The sequence below is a fragment of the Schistocerca gregaria genome, chromosome 6 (genome assembly GCF_023897955.1).
Source record: "Schistocerca gregaria isolate iqSchGreg1 chromosome 6, iqSchGreg1.2, whole genome shotgun sequence".
NCBI lineage: Eukaryota > Metazoa > Arthropoda > Insecta > Orthoptera > Acrididae > Schistocerca > Schistocerca gregaria.
In genome coordinates this window covers 274766867-274790067 of record NC_064925.1, presented here as the reverse complement: position 1 = coordinate 274790067, position 23201 = coordinate 274766867, and the positions used below count along the sequence as shown (strand labels likewise).

The 23201-nt window shown below is 39.9% G+C and overlaps 1 protein-coding gene across 1 annotated transcript in view; it reads left to right on the top strand.

Moving 5' to 3' along the window:
- The window catches only part of LOC126277964 (menin), a 47132-nt gene extending 31744 nt beyond the window's left edge, over positions 1-15388 (top strand). Inside the window, exon 5 of the mRNA XM_049977608.1 lies at positions 13184-15388. Coding sequence (XP_049833565.1) covers positions 13184-14042 — 859 coding nt within the window. The 3' untranslated portion in view covers positions 14043-15388. The remainder of the gene's footprint in view (positions 1-13183) is intronic.
- The last annotated feature ends 7813 nt before the right edge of the window (positions 15389-23201 follow it).

The window sequence follows — 23201 nt, the reverse complement described above, 5'->3', positions numbered from 1 at the left end:
ATCGTGGAGTAATTTTGTTCCGTCTTGTTAAGTTGAGGAGACACGAACGCAATCAGATGTTACCCAAGTACAACCGCAAGAACGTGATTAGACGCGTCACATTGTAGTATAACCTCCTTCGAAAAGTCTGGAAACTTCAAAACTGGATCTGATGTCAGTATCTGTTTCAACTCTCGAAATGCTTTCTCGCACTCTGACGTCCACTGGAAGGTAACACCTTTTCTTAGCAACTTAGTAAGTGGCCTCGATATTTCTGTGAACCCCTGTACAAATTTTCGATAATAGCTCGCAAGACCAATATATGATTGCAGTTGCTTAACCGTTTGCGGAACCGGAAAATCTTGTACTGCAAAAGTGAGACGAGGATCTGTCAATACCCCGTCCTGACTGATAACATGCCCGAGATAATTTACTTGTGCTTGTGCAAAATGCCATTTGTCCAAACTTAATGTTAGCCGTGCTGCCTCTAATCTTTTAAACACCTCTTCTAACCGTTCCACATGCTGCTCTATATCTCTTGAAAAAACTATGTCATTCAGATACACCATGCATTTTTTCGGTTTCAACCCGCGAAGGAATCCATCCAACACCCTCTGAAATGTTGCTGGCGTGTTCTTTAGTCCAAATGGCATTCTTTTTTATTCAAATGACCACAATGCGGCGTAAATGCTGTTTTTGGCCTGTCCTCCGGACATACTTCATTCTGGTGATAACCGTTTCGCAAATCCATAGTGGAGAAAAATTTACACTGCCCTAAATAACTTTTCTGTGATATTCGGAATCAGATATATGTCCGCCACTGTCCGTACATTCAAATGTCTGTAATCGCAACAAAAGCGAAATTTGAAACTTCCTGGCAGATTAAAACTGTGTGCTGGACCGAGACTCGAACTCAGGAACTTTGCCTTTCGCGGGCAAGTGCTCTACCGACTGAGCTACCCAAGCACGACTCAAGCCCCGTCCTCACAGCTTTACTTCTGCCAGTACCTCGTCTCCTACCTTCCAAGGTAGGAGTGCTAGTTCTGCAAGGTTCGCAGGAGAGCTTCTGTAAAGTTTGGAAGGTAGGAGACGAGATACTGGCAGAAGTAAAGCTGTGAGGACAGGGCGTGAGTCGTGCCTGGGTAGCTCAGTCAGTAGAGCACTTTCCTGCAAAAGGCAAAGGTCCCGAGTTCGAATCTCGATCTGGCACACAGTTTTAATCTGCCAGGAAGTTTCATATCAGCACACACTCTGCTGCAGAGTGAAAATATCATTCTAAAAGCGAAATTTTTTTGACCCGTCCGGTGTCTTCTTCGGAACTAGGACCATGCTACTGGACAAAGGACTATTACTTTGCTGGACTATCCCATCTTCCAGTTGTTGCTCTAATAATTGCCCTACTACTGGTTGTAATTTTTTTGGTAGTCTGTATGGCTTACGATACACTGGAGCGTGATTCCCTGTCGGAATACTATGCTGTGTTATCGGTGTAGCAGGTAACGTACCCTGTTCTTCAAATAATGCTTTGTAATAATTCTTCCATACCCGAACGATCAATTCCTCTCAAATGATTTACCTTGTCACGAAGTACAGACGTGCTGACTGTTTGCTTTACGTCATAGTCTAGCCTTGAACTATCGATGTCCTCTTCCTCCATTAACTTTACTGTGGCTATTACTAATCCCTTCGGCAGACTGACATCATCCCTCCCTAAGTTATCTAAACTCACCTGGAACCATAAACTGCTCATTTATGTCTGTTACCCATGATACACTCCTACGAATAAAGCAATGCTTTTCGTCTAAAACCTCGTTACTCGGTAGTGGCTCTACCGAGAATAATCCCTGCTGTGGCACAAAGACATCCACCGGCACCCAGATCAACTTCCCTGTACCTGTTCGAACTTTGTCACCCGAAATCAGCTTTAATGCACTTGTACGCAGTTTAGTTGGTATCACCTTAGCTATCGATACACCTTGCGACTCTGAAACATTTGCAACGACTGTACCCATTGAGAACAAGTTCCCATCTTGTTCCAGCGTATGTTGCGAAAGGTCAATTTTGGCGTGACGTTTAATCAGAAAGTCCAACCCAAGTATCGCTGAAGATCCCTGTCCCACAGTCGATAACACTTCCATTTGCTCCCGGAACCACACGTTCCCTATCTTAAACTTGAGCTGTGCTGTCCCTAGTGCATCTAATTTTTTATCACCTACTGTGCGCAATCTGTATCTCGGAGCTTCCAATTCTTTCTTGCCCAAGACGTCCACTCTGACAACTGATACATGCGCTCCAGTATCCGCTAAAACTCTTCACCACTTATCTTTTATCCAAATCGTCAAACTACAGCCTGCCTCTTTGTGCACTCTCTGAGTACCTCTTTCTACTGAGAATGCCTCTCGACGGCAGGAAACCTCCCTTTTTCGTTTAACAGTTTTTTTACCTGCTGTACCATTAACCCGTTTCTTGGCTTTACACTGCCGTGCCTTATGCCCTATTTTCTGACAGTTGAAACACTGCGGTTCCCGACATGGTTCCTTAAAATGACCGTGCTTCCCACAACGGTAACACTCTTTGGAAGACGAAAAAATTTTCTTGTCATTGCGACTTACAGTGGCGCTATCCACTTCCTGCAAATGTGTAGCTACGCGCAATGCTGCTGCTAAGTCACTTGGATTTTCCGTCTGTATCCGGCGTGAAAAATCCGGCGAGACCCCTCACAAAAATCCATCTAAAGCTCTAATCTCTGCTTCTTTCAATAGAACTTCGTTTGCACTCGCATCTTGCGTTAACTCATATGTGTGCTCATTCGTTCTCCTAATTCTGTCTGAATATTCTTTACCGTTTCACCCGTTTTTGCATCATCCTCCCCAATTTTTCTCTAAAAAATCTGGCACTGTTTTGTTTCCTGAACCTTTATAATAATCCCTTAGCCAATTCTGTGAATGTAGTAGCATCCTTTAACCCTTCGTGTTATGCCATCTACTAACCATAACCTCGCCATTTGCAAACACATTCATCCGACCAGCCACACAGTCTAGCCATACTATGTACGTCACCAATGAAAACATCAACATTCTCTGATGTTTTACCCAGGAAGGAAGGTATCAAATTAGCCGCTGAACAATCTGACACACCGGAAAAGACACTACCCTTGCATTGTACACTACAGCTTCCCGAGCTTGATTGAGTATTTTGCAACCGTTGTTGCTCCATCCTCTGCATGAGCTGCTTTTGCAGCTTATTTTCTTCAGTCAGTTTCTTAACTTGCTCTGTCAATGCAACTATGGCGTCACTTGTCCCGGTTGCACGTGTGTCTGGCATTTTCAGTGTGGTATACTTCGTCCCACAAAAATAAAATTGTATTACCCAGAAGCAAGTTAATTCCTAGCATGTCTAATGGCAAGCCATCTAGACTTACCACATTGCCCCGTTACATGACAATATAAGCCACACACATCACAAGTGCTTGGTACAAGTTTATTGCAAGGAGTGACGTGACCTGTTAATCCACACACTACACATTTATATGGCACTAAGTTAACATGACTATCATTTCCACGAAACTGCGATAAGTCTACAGGGGTGATAGGCCTTTCAAATGACACTCTCACATCCCTTAACATTACCCTCGACAGTCTAGCTACACAGAAAACATAGAGAGAAGGCAGTTGCTGGGCTCACACTATTCAGTGTTTCTCGGTTGCTCCGCACGGTGCTAGTCAAAGTCATGGCGTGTGTGTGCGCCTGACACCACTTGTTACGACTCCTGCACCACTTGTTAGCAGCAGACACAGTGACTGCGCCAAAGACTGAGACGGTGTGGAGTATTACAATTATTTATTGAACTTTCTTTACAATTTCTCCCTCGTCGTTGCTGCCCAGCCCTGCGGATCCCTCCGCCTGGCTGCTGCTGTGTAGATTCTCCGGCAATGCGCGCATCGCTCTCCGCTGATCGCACTCGAGAGTTTAGGCCACCACTGCTCCGCTGAAGCCAGGATGCCCTGTGGTTGAGATGAACTCGTCAGTGCTCGGCGCCCCAGTACGGCACGCCCACGGAGCCATATCGCTGTGAAGTCAGCTGCCGATGCCTGCTGCACCGGCGGCTGGGAAGCCGTCAGTCGCGATGTCCGTGAGGTCCTGTCATGGACAGATACACACTGTGGGGCCGGGTCGCCGTGAAGTCCGGGTGTCAGTCCGCAGCGGTGCTTGTGACCAAGACAGCGCTGCAGCCGGTCCTGCTGGAAGTTCTCGCTGTAGTTAGTCAGTCATGGTGCCGACCAAACTCTGGCCGACCTCCAGAGCTGAAGTTGACATCTGGCGGCGAACGGATGACTCCTGCGAGCTGGAACAGACTTCCGGAATTGTCACCTATGAAGATTGAACATTCGGACACGGACCACATCCGTCCTCAGATCTGAACTGCTTCCTAATGGCTTCTGTCTGTTGCTGCCTGCGCTCCACTATTTACATCCGGCAGGAGGACGTTTTGTACCCTCAGTGGTAGCTTTTTGTTATTACTCCCGCTGTATATTGCAGTGTAACTTAGCGTGCTGGCCTCACTTCCCCTTACTAAGCACTCTCCACACTTCGCTCGGTCCATGTGCGTCCTTGCGTCAGTCTGTTGGTAGACTGCTGCTGTCAGCAAAGCTATCTGTGCCTGCCTACTTCGCAATGCCTCGGTCGCCGGTGTGCCTTTGTTTTGCCATTCTCCACTGCGTGAAGCAACGCTTACTACATGGCAACAGATGATTCCTAGCATGATGACAATATTTGATTCAATTTGGTGTTCATTAATAGCTTGCTTAGGGTCCAGTTTACAAGTGAGTTTGCATCCTTCGATGCAGAGCTAAATACAGGCTTAAAGGCACTGGAACTGATGATGTGGGATCAATGTAAGAATTTATTCATCTGTTCTTCTTTATCTGCTTTTCTTCTAAAGGACTCTTTTTCCATGCAATAGGTATACTTTTGTTCACATTACATTTATTTCTTAGCCCCTTAATTCAGAATAGGCAGAAATTGGATTTGTTTGGACAAACAGTGTAAACACTTCGGATTTTCTTAGCTTTGAGAATAAACAAATTGATGTCAAACTAGTATCCTAAGTGGCATTATCATGTTATCTGTTTGTCTTTATTTATCACTGCAAACTAGTTGTGAGTTGAAAAGCTTCTCCAGGCAAAAATAAAACTTAGTTTTTTTTTTTTCTTAGTTTTCCCGTATATCATAAAGTTGGTTGTTATTCCTGAACCAACTAACCCCCCCTCCCCCTCTTCTTTCATGCCAAAGCTAATTCCCTCTCTTTTCACATCCCTCTGTTTAAGTTCCTAGTAATTCAGTGAGCTGAGAAATCATTTGTTGGTGAGAGAGTGGCTGTCTGAAGTCACAGAATAACAAACAATGTCAGCTTGAATCATTGGTTTCTAGCAGTGTGAAAGTCATGTGCTTCATAATGCTTCAGCACAATTGTGAATAGGTCAAACCCCTCTGACAAATGGCCTCCTCCTCTGGTAGATTGCAGGGGAGTTTACCACAGGTTAGAACAGGTAGATAACTATACCTACTGCAAATCTTCTGTTCACAAACCTAAATGTATCAGCGGTAGCCTGAACACTTGCAAGACATATACATTTAAAGGAAAACCAGGGGTAAGACAACCCATGTTATGAACCAGTTAACATGTTACAGTGCATGCCAAACTGACTCTGAAGACGAACAAACTCACAGTGCTATTACACAATAGTCATATCGTTGGTCTTTGCTTAACTGCATTCTATGAATCCCTTTCCCTCACAATTTACAAGTAACTTCATTTAGGCATAGCGCACACTATGGTGTGTCTCGGCCATCTGGCAAAGGTGTGTGTGGACAGGGCATAGGTGAACACACTGAATTAGTGCTACAAGGAGACACAAGATGGCTGTGCTTTTTCACGCCACCCTCTCTTGCAACTCATATATGTCCAGGAGCAAAGAAGATATTGATTATAATCATTACAGTTGTGAAAGTACCGCTGAATATAACATATTCAACATGTGAAAGATCCCACCATCTATTTTTGTCATTTCCGGAAAGTTAACAGACTGTCTTGGAAGGGTTTCTGTATTGCGGTAGGTAAAGTGAAGGACAGCGTACAAGAAAAAGCAAGAAAGTGGAGCAAAATGATTTTCTACACACTGTGTAACCTGCCCAACAGTGTTGGCAGTTTGAGCATTAAATACATTGGAATAAAGCAAGAGTACATTCGGGATGCCATAGTGAACTATAAGGAATTTTTTTAGATATGTGCTGTTTGGATTTGCAAGTGCACAAAGTTTATTTGTAATGGTGGACATGGGTGAATATACAAGCAACTGATACACAAGCATTTCTGAACATTAACTTGGTGAATATACAAGCAACTGATACACAAGCATTTCAGAACAGTAATTTTGGATTTACTTTGCATCAAGAATACATGAATTTATGAGAATCAACTCCATTACCAGGTGAAACACGTAAGATTCCTTTCTTTATCTCTTTAGACAAGAAGTCTCTCAGGTATCTGCAACCACCTTTAGCACTGAATGGTGACACTTTTGTCTTGGTCACTAATATAATTTGTGTTTACCATCTCATTCTGCATTTAGGGATAGTCCTATCATCTGATCAGTCAAATCAAAGCATTGCTATCATCAGATCAGTTGCAGAATTGAGTGGGAAGTTACAGGGTATTATGTATTGATTTCAACAGATTTGATGATGGTGTTATACCCAAATGTGTGATGAGATGGAAAGTAAACCCTGTGATCAGACACTGAAGTCCACGCGATAGTCATCCTTGCTATTCGTCATTGGATGCAGTGTGGAAGGACATGGCGTCAGTGCCAAACACTTCTGGCCACTCTTGATATTTTGACCTTGAATCTCCTACCTCTCAATCAGATTTCTCCTCAGTTGGCATCACAAGATTGTGTGCAGCCCAGTCCAGTCCTCCCACCAAGGAAAAATCCCTGGCAGTAATGAGAATCTAACCTGGATCCCCCCGTATGAGGATCTGTCGCGTTGACCACTCTGCTATGGAAACAAACACAATGAGACAATAAACAAAAATTATATGGGTGATTGGGACAAGTGTATTACCATTCAGAGTTGTCTCTGTTTTGTTTTTGTGACAGATGTGTAATTTGCCCATCACAAAAAATAATGAAACCATTCTCATGGAATCAGTTGACAAACGATCAAAAAATATTCAACAGCAGATTGTCGGCGAAGAAAAGCAGTAGAATGCACATTTGATACATTCACATGAAATTCAGAACTATAAATATGCTACTGTGTTGCAAACCAGCCAAACTTGATGTTCTGAGGGTTAATCCAAAAGTAATGCCTTTTTTTTTTCTCCTCAAATAAAGTCTGTTAAGTAAAATATTTAAATTTGGCGCTGTTGTATAAAGGTCCTTCTCCAATCCACTGCAATAGTAAGTTCCTGCCTCAACAGATTCCATTACTACAGTCGCTTGCAAAATGGCAAACGTCGATGTTCATATTAGACAGCAGTATGTGATAGAATTCTTGAATGCAGAAGGTGAAACACCCATTCTCATTCCTGAAAGACTGAAAAATGTGTACAATGATGCAACAGTGGAAATCAACACCGATAGACGATGGCCTTGTCACTGTAATAAAGCTGCATGACAAACACTGTTGGCTGATGAAATGCAGAGTGGCAGGCCAGTGACTACAGTGACTCTACACAACATTTCAGTGAGTTGTGACATTGTTTTTGGTAACTGCCTGGACATTGTTTGTGGTAACTGCCTGGTGACTCCAAATGATTTGTGTCACATAACCTCTCTCAGTAAAAGCAGTTGTTATTCAATAACTGGGGTGCTCAAGGGTTTGTGCAACTTTGGTACCAAGAAAGTTGTTGGTGTGGTCTTCAGTCCTGAGACTGGTTTGATGCAGCTCTCCATGCTACTCTATCCTGTGTAAGCTTCTTCATCTCCCAGTACCTACGGCAACCTACATCCTTCTGAATCTGTTTAGTGTATTCATCTCTTGGTCTCCCTCTACGATTTTTACCCTCCACGCTGCCCTCCAATACTAAATTGGTGATCCCTTGATGCCTCAGAACATGTTCTACCAACCGATCCCTTCTTTTGGTCAAATTGTGCCACAAACTTTTCTTCTCCCCAATCCTATTCAATACTTCCTCATTAGTTATCTGATCTACCCATCTAATCTTCAGCATTCTTCTGTAGCACCACTTCCATACATGGCTACACTCCATACAAATACTTTCAGAAACGACTTCCTGACACTTAAACCTATACTCGATGTTAACAAATTTCTCTTCTTCAGAAACGCTTTCCTTGCCATTGCCAGTCTACATTTTATATCCTCTTTACTTCGACTATCATCAGTTATTTTGCTCCCCAAATAGCAAAACTCCTTTACTACTTTAAGTGTCTCATTTCCTAATCTAATTCCTTCAGCATCACCCGACTTAATTCGACTACATTCCATTATCCTCGTTTTGCTTCTGTTGATGTTCATCTTATATCCTCTTTTCAGGACACTATCCATTCTGTTCAACTGCTCTTCCAAGTCCTTTGCTGTCTCTGAAAGAATTACAATGTCATCGGCGAACCTCAAAGTTTTTATTTCTTCTCTATGGATTTTAATACCTACTCTGAAGTTTTCTTTTGTTTCCTTCACTGCTTGCTCAATGTACAGAATGAATAACATTGGGGAGAGGCTACAACCCTGTCTCACTCCCTTCCCAACCATTGCTTCCCTTTCGTGTCCCTCGACTCTTATAACTGCCATCTGGTTTGTGTACAAATTGTGAACCACGAAAGTTAGCTAACCAAAAGAAAGAGAAAAGAAAAACAATTCCCCAACTCTGGGTGTGCTTCCATTTGGAGGGAGAGGAGTTTCTGGAAAAAATTATGACTGGGGATAAAACATGGGTTTATTTTTTTGTACCAGAATCAAAGACATAGTCGGTGGAATGGATCACAGAAACTCATAGAAGAAGAAAAAGTTCAAAACTGGGCAGTTGGCAAGGGAAGTTAGGGCTGCAGTATTCTTGGATGATGGTGTGATTATGGTTGATTTTTTGGAGCAAGGATCACAATAAATTTTGTAAAATACATCAGTACCCTCAAACAGATTAAAGCACATTGTCAGCAAGTTCATCCAACAAAAACTGTGGTGGATGATCCTGTTTTGTGTGACAATGCAAGACCACACACCAATCGTCACACCGCTGAAAATATTGTGAAAACTGGATGTGAACTCTTGCCACATCCCTTATACAGCCTTGACCTGGCACCATCAAGTTTCCACCTGTTTTGCACGCTAAAAGAAGGTCATTGTGGGATTCACTTTGATGATGAAGCCATGAAAACTGAGTGTCAGTATATGTGGAAGTAGAACTGTGTGTTTTCCCACACTGCAATACACACCATTTTTAAAAGATTGGCAGAAATTGTGGAAATGGATATTGAATTGAAAAGTTGTAAATTAATTGTCAGTGTTGTAGTTTGATTGACTGTTGTAACAATCAGCGTGTTTGCATATTACATAACTTTATCACAAATTGTGACAGAAGATTCTCAGTACCTTAATAGGAAATCAAACAAATGTTGAATTATAGCTACAGCAAACATCTTCACGATACGTTAAAACATATACTTCCTAGAACATTTTTTCACTTCATTTCAGGGTAGATTTGACATTTTCTGAACACTCTTAACAAGTAGGACCAACAAACTGATCCCTAAAATTTATAATTTGCAATGATGTTCAAAGATGATTGTTTATGTGATTTGCTTATGACTAATGATGAAACAAACTGTTCCTGATAGGAATTGATTTTATGATATGAAACTGTTTAATGCATTTAACTAAGCCTGAAACTTGTGAACTTACGCAAGTGGTAGCTATTATTAAGTTCAGTTTAGTTATTTGTCAGATTTTGTTATGCTGTGTTTGACCTATGAACAAAAACATCAGTGCACCACTTAAATGACTCCGCCATGTGTGGCTCTGGAGTGCCACTCATGACTGCAAGTGGTCACAGTGCAGTCTACAGAGGAAATTGTTGGTACATGCCACATCTGTGTGTATTGCTGCACACATGGGTGACACATAACTGCACCACAGGTACACCACAACTTCTCCAGATGTCTATGCCACATTGCTCGTGTGTGCATTGCGCCTTACATACGGATATCTGGTATTGGCTTTCCCCTTTTCAGTATCTCAAGATATTTTCCATGAATTGTTTGTTAGCTCTGCAAAGTGACATTAGTTCTGCAAATTTATGTGCAAGTGTAAGATTCTGTGAGATATTTCTAAAACTCGAACTGATGCAAGTAGCTCTGGAACTAGTGATCAACAAACAGTCCCTGCAGCGAAGTAGTATCTTTTAAGACGTAATGGTGACAACAATCGGAAACAAATAGCTCAAAGTGGAAAAAAAATGTGTGATCTAATGATGAAATGTATGATAAAAGGATTACAGTATACCTACTCTGTGTGTGTTGAAGAATGCTGAGCGCACCAAAGTTGCTATAATGTACAAAATTAGGAGAAGTCTGGATAGGGGGCAAGTTACTTGACGTGGGAAGTTGGAAGCCAAGGTCATCTTGAGTGAGGTGCTGGGAGTATGGATTGTATGAAGCCAAGGTCATCTTGAGTGAAGTGCTGGCAGTACGGATTGTACAAGTCAAAATCTGAAACCAAAGCCGTTGTCAGCCATCAATGTAATACTACTATGGTACATAACTGTAGGCTTCATAGATGTATACAAACTGTTGGTGGGACTGAGCAAGGTGGCGCAGTGGTTAGCACACTGGACTCGCATTTGGGAGGACGACGGTTCAATCCCGTCTCCGGCCATTTAGGTTTCCCGTGATTTCCCTAAATCGTTTCAGGCAAATGCCAGGATGGTTCCTTTGAAAGGGCACGGCTAATTTCCTTTCCAATCCTTCTCTAACCCGAGCTTGTGCTCCGTCTCTAATGACCACGTTGTCGACGGAATGTTAAACACTAACAACAACCACCACCACCACCACCACCACCACCACCACCACCGGTTGGTGGTCAGTGACACTTATGGCTTTGTAGGGACTTGTTCACCAAGGATTCTGTCAATCACAGCTATTTACTCTGGTGACCTTTGCTGCTACTTGGATTACATGTGGCATGCCACACCTCACTAATACAGTATACGGCCTCTATTTTCGTCCCACTGTCTGGTGTGTATGTTAGTGCTCCTGTTTCTCAATCTTTGCATGGCAGGAATACTAAGCTTTTCTTCATACTCAGTGTTTTGTTTTTGCTTTATTGTCACTGTTTTATATTTTGTAACTTGTATTGTCATTTCTTATCTACAGTGTTTGCTGTCTTCTTACCCCACTTCATTTTGTGTGTCATTGCCCATTTGTGTTTCATCTATACATCTGTCCCTCTCCCTCCTTCACTTTTTCTTGACACACTGATTGCCCTTGTGGTCCACTTCCAGCTTTTCAGATTTGCAAAATGATGTGGTAGAATTCCAGTAGTGATTTATTTCTCATGCTTCCTTCCATTCAGTATACTGTGTGACTTTCCTGCTTAATACTTGATTAGTCTTATTTCCTCCAGTCATTTATTCTGTCTTCCAATCTAAAAGTATTCCTTGTCTGCAGAGCTGATGTTTCTCTCTGAAAACATGTCAGTCTACTGCTACCTTGTATGTAGCATTTTCCAATCTTTATTTATTGGAAGAAATGAAATTCTGACTACATGTGAAACACTCTTCAAAACATAGGTATTCGCACATGGATGTGAAATGGGAAAGTTACTTAAGAAGAAAAGAGGAAGAAGACAGGTGTGACAGATAATGTTACAAGAAAATTATGTCTTCATTATCTTGCTTGACTTAATATTTTTTATTTCAGTTGTTACCTCACTGTTGCCACATTCGACCACACTCCACAATGATTTGCAATTTCATAAAATATCTTTTTCTGTTTTCTGTGGTTTATAACTGTTGAATGGAGACCATAGTAAAAAGCCAGTTTTATTTTAAAGAGAAGTCGGATTCACATTATAGTGTAGCCCTTTTGACTTAACATTGCCTGTGGTACACTTTAAGAACTGTGTGTTGAGACTCTGAAACAATGGCCTGCATTGAGACTGTGGGTGGTCAAACTATTCAAAATTCTTTCAAACAATGTATCATTGACAATAGGGGGAAAAATATGCAATAAAACACATTCTTCCTCATATGTGAAAATGGTGAAATAGTACAGCAGTAAACACACTTTCACATCAAGATATCTGAATCACCACTGATCATTATGATTATTAATTTGTGTCCCACGCTTTTGCAGTAGATTCTCTTAGACGGCGATGACCAAGTTTTAAGTTTTTGACACTTTCTGTAAATAGAGATTGTAGAGTACAGCAAGCTCGCAAATTTTCTGGGTTAATGCAGACCTGAGAAACCACGGTTAACTGAAAAACATGCATAATCCAACATACACATTTTTACAGATGCTCCCGTGTTGGGTTTGAAAACCCATTGCATTACTTACGTATTGCTTCCCAGAATTTGATAAGTTACTTACAAAATTAACTTAAAACACACTATTTCATATCATTTGCATTCAGTTCACTTTTGTGACATAATCACTTAATTTTTTTTTTGTTTCTGTTTTTCCTTTCCCTTTTTCCTGATAACAGCTTTCATTTTCTGGAATGTCAAAACATAAGTATAGTCAAATGAATTTTGTCCTGTATTCTCTAATAACTGCTCAGCAGCATTTCAGTGCTATTGTGCTGGATAACAGATCCTTCAATAACATCATCTTTGCACTTTTCATCTGCCAAACTCGTTTCACTATATCCGCATGACTAAGTTACTCAGATCGCAGTTCATAGGCATTGCTATTTAACCGCTCACATTTGTTTCCATCATCTACGTCTTAATAATCAGAAATTGGTATTCTAAATAAAAACATTCGTTTTGTTAAAAATGCAGTACTGCAGGCTTTGTTTTTTATTATTCCAAAATACGGTAATAGTTGTGTCTATAATCCACCATCTAGATAATCCACACCCAGGTTATTGGGAGCTTGCTGTGTGTAGTGAATAAACAATACATATATTATTTGCAGCTTCCTTGAAAGTATAAAGCATCTATCCATTGTTCTTTTTGTCACAGCTACAATTACTCCAGAGATGACGAAGAAGTGTACAAAGAATTCCTGGAAATAGCAAATGAGCTGATCCCTCAAGTGATACGTGTGGTGGGATCAGGGCACAGTGCACGTTCTCTACTCAAGGACCCAGAGTGCTTTGCGCACCTCTTACGTTTCTATGATGGAATTTGCCAGTGGGAAGAAGGCAGTGCCACACCAGTATTGCATATAGGTTGGGCAAAACCATTAGTCAATACCATCTCAAAATTTGATGCAGCTGTACGTGCACGTGTCGACATTATATGCCGAGGAGCTACACCGGAAAATGGAGGTGAAGGCGGCGGGGACAATGGAGGAGGGACAGGAAGTGCAAGTGGTCATCTCAATAACAACAATTACCGTGAAACAGACATTGTTCGGAGTCTGGAATCACGTGTCGGACCTGTAGGAACTTCTGCCGGAGCTCATCCCAGCATTGCTGCTCTTACTGCTGCTTGCGGTGAGAAGATTCTCAATCGAGATTATTTACTAGCAGGAGGGGGACCGCCATTTGCTTCGGAAGGACGCGAATCGCCAGGTCCATCAAGTGACATACCAGAGCCGACTCCATCTGTACCATCATTACCTCCACCATTGCCGGTAGTGGAGGAATTGCCCCTCGGACCTACTGAGGAGGGACGACCACAGGTGATACTGCACTCTCAAAAGATGCGTGGGTTGAAGGATTTGCTTCTGGCAGAAAAACTGAATACTCATGCCATCTCTTTGCAACTTACAGCACAGTCACAAGTACAGGTAGGGCGTAAAGTACGTGCATCTGATCATGATTCAATGGATGGCTTTGGTATTCGCAACTCTTATAAACGTGCCAGGAGAGAGTAGCTGAGGCAGTCCTAAGTTATAATCCCACTTTACTTCGTTGTCCCACATTTGCTGTGTAATTTTAAGAAATAACACAGTGATTGCTGAACTCGAGTACAAATCCATCTCCATTAAAAAAGAAAAGTGGTTGTCTATTCTTGAGATATGTCTTCTGTAGTTCCATTTTGAAAATAGAAGCACAGGCAGTTTAACCAAAATCTTATAGTCTCTATGTAGTATAAGTATATTTGACTAAAGTCATAATAATAGCTTTGCCCACACTATTTATTTGTTCAGGGTACAACCCAGTCAATCATAGAAATGTGATATACTGTCAGGTCTGACCGACAGTTGTGATCTTCCCCCCCAGTGTTTAGTCAGATTCTCTAACTTAATAGAATATTGAGAATTTAAGGTGAAATACTGTAAGCACGTTATTTAACTACAATTGATGTAAATTACTGCACCAAATTGGTCCAAATATAAAAGAGTTATTGATTGTCAGATATTCTAAGTGTACAAAAGAAGTGTTGTATAAAGTGCAATCAGCCGAGTCCAGAAAAGGCTGTAAACTAGTTTGTGGTCTGAGGATTGACTATGAGCTTAAGCGAATATGTAACGGTAAACATGATGCAGTTAACTGGAGGTACTTTTCTTCAAGAAAGCACTGGAAAGGTTTATAATTAAGTCTCAGCATTCTACATAAATGGATATTTGTTTATGTTGTTTGAGCCTCATCAGCTGATACATTTACAATGGCCAGCTCTGAAATGTCATACATATTTAAATAACCAATTTAAGAATGTTCTTTCTAGAAATTTTGTATTTTAAAAGTAAAATATGAAGAGAAAAAAAGAAAAGCATCATTCAGAACTTAATTTCCAGAGTGATCGTCTTTTTAATATTGATAGAAACTTTTATGTTTTGTAGTAGCTTGCTGTCTTGCCATTTTATGAAATGTATTAATTTTATATGCACTTCTGCTTTCAAACAATGAAAACTCCAGTATGGGATAATAATGTGAATTAGGATAGATTGCTACTCACTGCATAGAGGAGATGTTGAATCACAAACACACACCTTTAAAACTAGAGCATTTAATATTTTTTAGCATTTGGAGAAAATTGTTATCAGATGAAGAAGCACACTAACAAACACACAGTCATACATGCGGACTTCTGCATGTATGAAAGTATGTGTGTGTTCATTCTTCTGATGAATGAATGTTTGAAAGCTAAAATGTATTCTACAGTTTACTTTTAAATGTTCTTATCTACTGTTCAATGTCTCCTGAGTGTGGTGTGTAGCAGTCCAAATAATTCATATTTCTTCGTCTGCCCCCCCCCCCCCCCCCCCACCCCCCCCCCTCCAACTACTGACGTACTCTTGTTTGATGATTTTCTTAGAAAAGTAATGTGAAATTGCTGTTGTATAAAGAATATGTCCAGTATTGTAAAATATTGATAATTGTAAAAGTTATTCCTTTATGCAACTGCTTCAAAAAGAAAGTAGCAGTTGTTTGAATGATATACTAGATTCCAGCGTAATTACTGACACAACAGTTTTTTTTCTTTCGTTTGTTTTGTACATTCCATGATTTGTTATTTTGCATTCCAATTTGTCTAGTAATTTGTATATTGGTGTGGCATACATGTAATCGCTTTTACTTTAAGATTTGCTTCCTCGTCCAACAAAAAAAGTTAGAAATCGTACCTGCAATAGTTGTGCAGCAAGAAATACTTTTCTTTAAGACCATTTGCTAGTTTAACCTTTTAAAGTAGTATGCCTCTGCTCCTTTCTACTTTTTCAAGTGTGTCCTTGCTATTTTCTATAGTGCCCACTTTTACTTGGGAATTAATGTACATTTTTTTCTCACCAGAGTAAGACCTGTACTGAATATGAAGTACAAATCATTTTGGTAGTACTTATCTATTTTTGAGAAAGAGAGACACTTTTAAAGAAATGAGAGTATGTTTGTGTGTTTGTATGTCTTTACAAATGTTATAGCAGTATTGATATATTCTTTCCATTATAACTTTTTTGAGCTGTCCCATGTCTTTATATTTATAGTTGAATGTTATGTGGCCTAAGTTGTGAAATTGTTGGTAATCTGTTGGTCAATGTGAGTTGTTTTTTATAATAATGTTAATATTACACATTTTCAGCCAATAGAGTCATTTTAATTAAAATTGCTGAGCTGTGTGCCAAAAGAAAGACAGTAAGGTTCCTCACGCATGGAAGCATTGAAGCATTTCTGTGCTGATGTTATCTAGCTTATTTTGTATATGTGTTAGACACATTTGCACATAATAACTCTTCATTGAACTGGTGCTGCATGACTAAAATGTCTGTATTTTAAGAAGTTTTCCATATACTTGTCTGTTAGCTTATTACATGAAAGGTTAAGTTTCCTATTTGATACTGTCGCAAGACCAGCTTTTCCCATTGTCTGTTACTCTGCTTATAAGAAGGAACGGTTCTGTTTTTTGCCTTCTGTTACCTCTGTTCTCACTCTAGGAATTTCCTAAAAATTGTCTGCATTAAAATAGTGTGAAACACTCATAATAAGTGAAGAGACAGTAGTTTAGTATAAGCTGTACTTTAATATCCAAGTGTAAATTGTTTATCCCACAGCATCTGCTGATCAGTAGACAGTGGTGTGCTCCTGTGACTCTCAGCAGTGTCATTATATCCCTTTAGTTTTTTCTCTTCTATGAACAGTGAATAAACTTGGCACAATTAGGCATCCTCAGATCTGATTCATACATGACACTGTGTTATAGATTTTAGCTGGGTAGTGAGAGTTCAGCATATTGTCCTCCACAGCTGGTGAGAGTGAGATTTGCTGTTATCTGGAAATGATTTGAAGTGATCTGATGGCAGGAAATGAATGCACCAAAAAATTGTAGTGGGATGAGTTGCCAAGGAGTCAAGTTTGTATATAGAATGGGATGTATTCGCAGCTACACTGCGTTATAGTAAGCTCATAAGATGTTTATTTTACCTGAGGTGAATACAATGGAAATGGATGTAGGCAGTATGTAAATGAGAGTGTACTTCTGACAGTGATCGTATTTACGACTCACCATTTAATTTGGAACGGTTTTTCGTTCTACCTCATGCCTGTTAGAAACTGCTTCATTTATCCTATGATAGGCAATTAATAATCAGGAGTTATGTAATCTTGTTAAGATTTTCTTGTTTACTAACAGAAAATATTGGGGAAGGGATTAGGAAGCAACCTTTGCCATCAACAGGCAGTGTCAGTATTGCACATTGTAACAATCTAATTCCTCTTCTTAACAGTTTGATATCACAAAAAGTCTGTCAGTGCCACGTGTGTGTGCTCTAGGACTTTGCGACCCACTTGATCTTGGCTGTGTGACACAATTGGACTGCTGTTGGCTAAGTACCTATTAATCAGTTGATACAGGTGAATTCTCCACCCTGTATTAGTTAAATAATTTTTGGAAAGATCAAATAGCCTTTCATTGATGTGTGAGACAGAGTTAAACAGTTAATACTGTGACACAACTGGCTACTGCCAGGAGCAATCTGATTGCAGTCAGGTAAACTGTAAGATCCAACTATTGGACTGTAAATACATAAAAGTAACAGAAAGATCCAACTACTGGACTGCATAACACATGACACTAACAATCTCCATTAATTGCCAACTAGGTTTTTGTCATATCCTTGACAAAATCTCAGGGTAACGTTTCAGATAAGTGAAGATGAAATAATCACACAAAAATCAGTGTAACATCCTTTGAAACTATAGAGTTTAGTCTTCTCACCAAGTCAGTTTCTTTTATCTTTATTTTGCCCATCAGCTGTGACTACAGCAAGGTTGCTGGTGTACAATAAATTAGGTCAACACTAAAAATAAGAATAATAATAATAAAGCCCATGAATGAAACTCAGAACTGATGATATTGTTTCACATCCTGGTTCCCTTGGTCATGCATTTTGCCCTCAAACAGAGATCTGCAACTTACTCCATATGTTGAGAGTTCAAAGCAAGTCTCAAAATTTGTTGAAACTTCTAGGTTTATTAACTGAACTGTGCTCTAGCTACAGAAATTTTAGTTTGTTTCTTGCTCTCTGGCGTTCTCATTTGTTCAGCTTCCTCTACAGTTAACAAACCATCACCACACTTGTGATGTGACAGGAAAGCATTCTAAGGGACTGCATTATGATTGGAAGCCACTGACAGAGGGTTTGGAATGCTCTCCAAAAATCAAATTGAGGCATGCACCTGTATCAGTGATTAACAACCCATACTTATTAGCATGGGAAAGATACACTACAGCATGTGCTTTGAGCCTCCTGCTGCATGTCAGCACAGAAGTAAAAATAATACACAGAAGTAGCAAATGCTTCTTGAAGAAATTTTCGACAATTCCTGCAGTGGTCCTACTGTTGCATTATTACTAATTTCTAATGAAACAGAGTAACAACAAACGGGGGGGGGGGGGGGGGGGGGGGGGGTTGGCAGTTCTTTTAAGGTTGGCAGTGGATAAAGAAAGTAACTGCAGTAGGATTGTGCTGATTTTAAAACTGACTTGTATTGTTAACACTTGCTGTACCCTTACTTAATATTTTTGTTATAGTCTCATCCTGTCTTGGTTTGTGTTCTGCTGCTTTTTTCACATGAAGACTTTCACTCATGTGGCCAAACTCCAGAAAGTGAACTTCCAAGAAGCTGCAGACTTGCAATGATTAAGGCAAAAACCCTCTTCGGTGGTCTTCTTTGTTGCTTGGCTTTTTATGTCAACAGCAGAATACACTGTCTTGTGAGAATGATAAAGTTTGTTTGTACTTTTTTATTTCTTTCATTTGAACAGTATCCTCAAAGAAAATCAGTGGAACTGTCTGTTTCAGTGAACTGTTCTAAACTACAATTTTGTATTGTATTCTTGTTTAGAAATCACCCCGATCATTTAGGCACATACCAAAACTATCTATCTTCCTTAAAATGTAAACATTTTGTATGCATGAGATGATAAATTTGCAATGTGTGAAAGTTTTGACATTTTAATTGGCTTGCAGCTTATTGAGAACTAGCCTTTTCCCTGTAGCTTCGCCTGTGTATATGTTTGACACATTTGTTGAACACAGATCCTCCTCCCTCTGTCTGTCAATCTTATTCTCCCACCTCTATCGATCTCTTCCTGCCTATTCTCTCTCTCTCTCTCTCTCTCTCTCTCTCTCTCTCTCTCTCTCTCTCTCTTAATTTCTTCCACCCCCTCTCTTTGTCCATTTCATCCAACCTCTCTCTGACCATACCTCACTCCCCTTCCCCCTGATATACCCTCGCCCCCTTCTTTCCATCTCTGTCCCCCCCTTCCTTTTCCACCAGTCCAACTTTACACTCCTCACCTGCATAATGCATCTTTCCCTCATCTCCTCTCTGTGCCCATTTCCTCCTCCCCCTCGCTCTGTCCATCCCCTCCTCTGTCCATCTCAATGTGTCCCCAGCTATGCTCATTGGCACGTGTAGCCCCTGCAGTACAGTTAAAACAAGCAGGCCGTTACTACTCCAATAACATGCCTGTCTGTAGGGCAGGCTACACATCGATGGTTGATAGTCATGTATTTGCCCTTGACATACAGTCTGCCAACCGAAGCAGCTCGATAAAGCATGCAGATACTACTATAATGCAAGATTCCTCTTGTGCAGGGCAGTCTACATGTCGGGGCCGGAAAACAGGTTATGGCCCCTGACATGCAGCTCCACTACAAAGCAGGTTGATTTGGCAAGCTGATGCTGTTTCTGAGGTACACCAGCCCACACTTCACAAGGGATCAATAAACAAGGATCAACAGTCAAGAAGCTGGTCATAGTGAACCAGGTGTATTTCAGTACACAACACCATAGACAGAAATATAAATAACAATCATAAGCTGTATACTTTTCAGGTCGTATAACATTTGAATGCAGACAATCCAAGTTGTGATTCAGAGAGAAAACCAAATAACATTTGCACTGTTCATCTTAGTGTCAGATGTTGCGTAGAACACTTGAGCTGTTCACTAGCTGTGATGCACAGAAGACTACAGGTATTTTGAAGAGCACCCGTTTCAAACATTGGTTAGCGCACACAACAGTATGTGGTTGGCTGGTTTCTGGGGTCACGGCTGAGCTGCTGGGACCATTATGGCCGTTGACCACACTGTATCCAGGTGTGCATACCATGCGAGTGCGTGGTCGGAATTGGTGACAGGAAATTAGGTGTCAGGAGATGACACCACAGGACAGCTTACATGCTAAGGGCTGGAACACCTTGTCCCTCCTTGAGCTAGGAGGTTATAAACCCCATGATGCCTGCTTTTTCTGTGTATCAAATTTGGTTGAAATCGATCTATGGGTTTGGTAAGGGATCCTGGACAAACGCACATGCTCTCCCCTTTATATATACAAAAGCATAGCCGTAATGAATATTAGTTGCCTTTTTTGCCAATAAGACAACAGTTTTATGTAGTAGAGTAGCCCCTTGATTTAACATTCACTGTCATCGACGTTTGACAGTTTCACTTCTAAATCAGTGTTGCGCATTAATTTTGTAAAAATTGCTTTATAACACAGTGGCAATGAGTAGGCTTTCATAGAAGTCAGTTTTTCACTGGAGTTATGAATTGGACCTATATGGATTTATAAGGCCAAAACAGTTAACTTTGTTTTGTAACACTCTGTGGTGCTCTACAGAAATGGAAGAGAGGGAAAATACAGCTGCAAATAGATTGAGAGTAAGAAGAAAAAGGTTAAAATTCGACTGCTATATGGAATGGGGTTCTTAATGATATGGATGAATAAAAAATGCACTTGAAATACTTCTGAAATGCAGTGAAACAAGGAGAGGGGGTAAAAAATAGAGCACATTGGACAGTTTTTCTACATTAAAGAAACAATTTTAAGGAACATAAGAGTAAGAGGTGGCAGAATGAAACATGTTGAATGAAGATTTGTTATTTTTTTGGTGAAGTACTAATGGAGGGATAATGCTAGGAAGTGTGAGCGAGCACAGAACAATTATCAACTTTTTTGAAAGTCAAGGTTTATGATTGAGAAGATTTTTCTCAATCTTTGATTGGACTAAAACAGTGTAGTGATGGAAGCAGAAGAAATGTAAAGTTAGAAATATGTTATTGGCTATGATCAGCTGAATTTTAATATTTATCAGAGGCAACTAAAGACTGTTGTAAGTATTCAAGATACATTCGACATCCAGTTTTAAATTATTTCTACACTGTCTCAACTGCATGTACACAGTTCTGTTGAAAATACTCAATAGTTTTAGTGCCTAATTAAGTTCCAAATATCAGTTAAATAGCTTTTATGAATCTCTGATAATAGTTCTTACAGAAAAGAGTTTTACCCTATTAATGGCTCGTCTCACTTTCCTCCCTTACAAAATCTACATGTTAGATTCTGTGCTGTGAATGTGCGTGGATGTTGGGACACCAGTAAGAAGGACATGGTTGGGTGACATATTATTAATGAATGTTCGCAGGTTATTGCACAGAGATTGATCCAACTGAAGCTATCACTTTTTGAATCTCTTTTTTGTTGAAAGGATTCACACAAACATAAAAATTATGAAAAAAATTCTGATGCCTTTCTCTAAAATGAATACTTTGCTTCAGATTTACTTGGATCACTTTATGCTGAATTTTCATTCATGGATATCATTTTATTTGGCACCGAGTTTTCTAATACATTGTTATGTACCATTGCACCATTGCAGTTTGCGAAGAATAGTCCTGTGTTGTCTTTCTCTTTAAGTGTGAATAGTAGTACTAATAGTCCAAAATTTGTTAAGCAATATTTCACTTCAACAACTTTCGTCTACCAATGTTTCAGTAGGCTATCATTCTACAGGGAAATGACTATAATGTCTTTATTAGTATGTACACTATATTACTGTAGAAGTCCGGTAAAACTTTGTCTACCAACAGTTCATCAGCACTTGTGTGAAATTATACTTCCTGTCAATAGCTGTGTTCTCTTGTTAAATGTACAAGTATCTTCATTAAGTTCTGTCTGTTGCACAGCTCTGTACATGCAGATTGTATTCTAGTTTGGTTTATGTTGCTCCAATTCTCCAATTTCAAGCATTTTTGTAGTCAATCTAACTTCTGATGATATTAAGTCACTTGCCAATCATGTGGGCCATTATTATTTAAAATTTGGCCTGTCTAAATTTGCCACTTAATTTCAGATCAATTTTCCAAATTCAATATGTATCCCTTATTTGTGCATACCAAAAATCAACGTAATACATGTACTTGTGTGTGTGTGTGTGTGTGTGTGTGTGTGTGTGTGTGTGTGTGTGTGTGTAAATTCCCCCCCCCCCCCCCCCCCCCCCCGAAATACAGCTGGAATGATTTTTTTTCAATGTTGTTTGATGTAATTACCTTCCTGTTAGACGTACAATAATTGCGTGTCAGGACTTCTTATCATGCATTCTCATTTGTGCTGTAAATTTAGTTGTGTCCTCATATTCTGAGCATTGTGTCATCATACTTTGCACTTATGCTGTAATATTTATGTGTGTCCATTTACTCAATCTCTGTGGTGATCTAGATGATGATCTGGAGCAAGAAATATAACAGAAGGACATTCGTTGAAATTTGCATGTGAAAAATAAAATAAATGAATTTCAAGGCTTTTGGGCCAAAATTGTTTCTGTGGAACCTAAGACAGGAAAAGTAGAAAGGATTATTATGGTGCGGTAAGTTACTTATATCACCTGCCAGTTGACCTGTTAATCAAATTGATCTTTATTTTATGTATGCAGAGTTTCTCACTAAGCATCCTTGCATAAAACACAGTTTTCACATCAAATATTTTGTTTAACATTACTTGTAACTTTTCTCAATCATCTGTAACCTTCCAAAAGTTCTCCTGTCTCATGCAAATTAAATACTTCTTCCTGATACTGTAGAATTTCTCTTATATGTCGTTTCAATGCAGTACATATTCTTTAGTTTTGGCACTTTAAAGAAGTTCGTACCTTCATTTTCATTTTAAAGAGTATTCTTATCCTCTTAGCTCACTTCTCAGAAGTTCTCTTGTTTGACTAACTTGCTTCTTCTTCTTCTTCTTCTTCTTCTTCTTCTTCTTATTATTATTATTATTACAGCTGAGCTATTATTACAGTGAGTCTGTTAAACTCT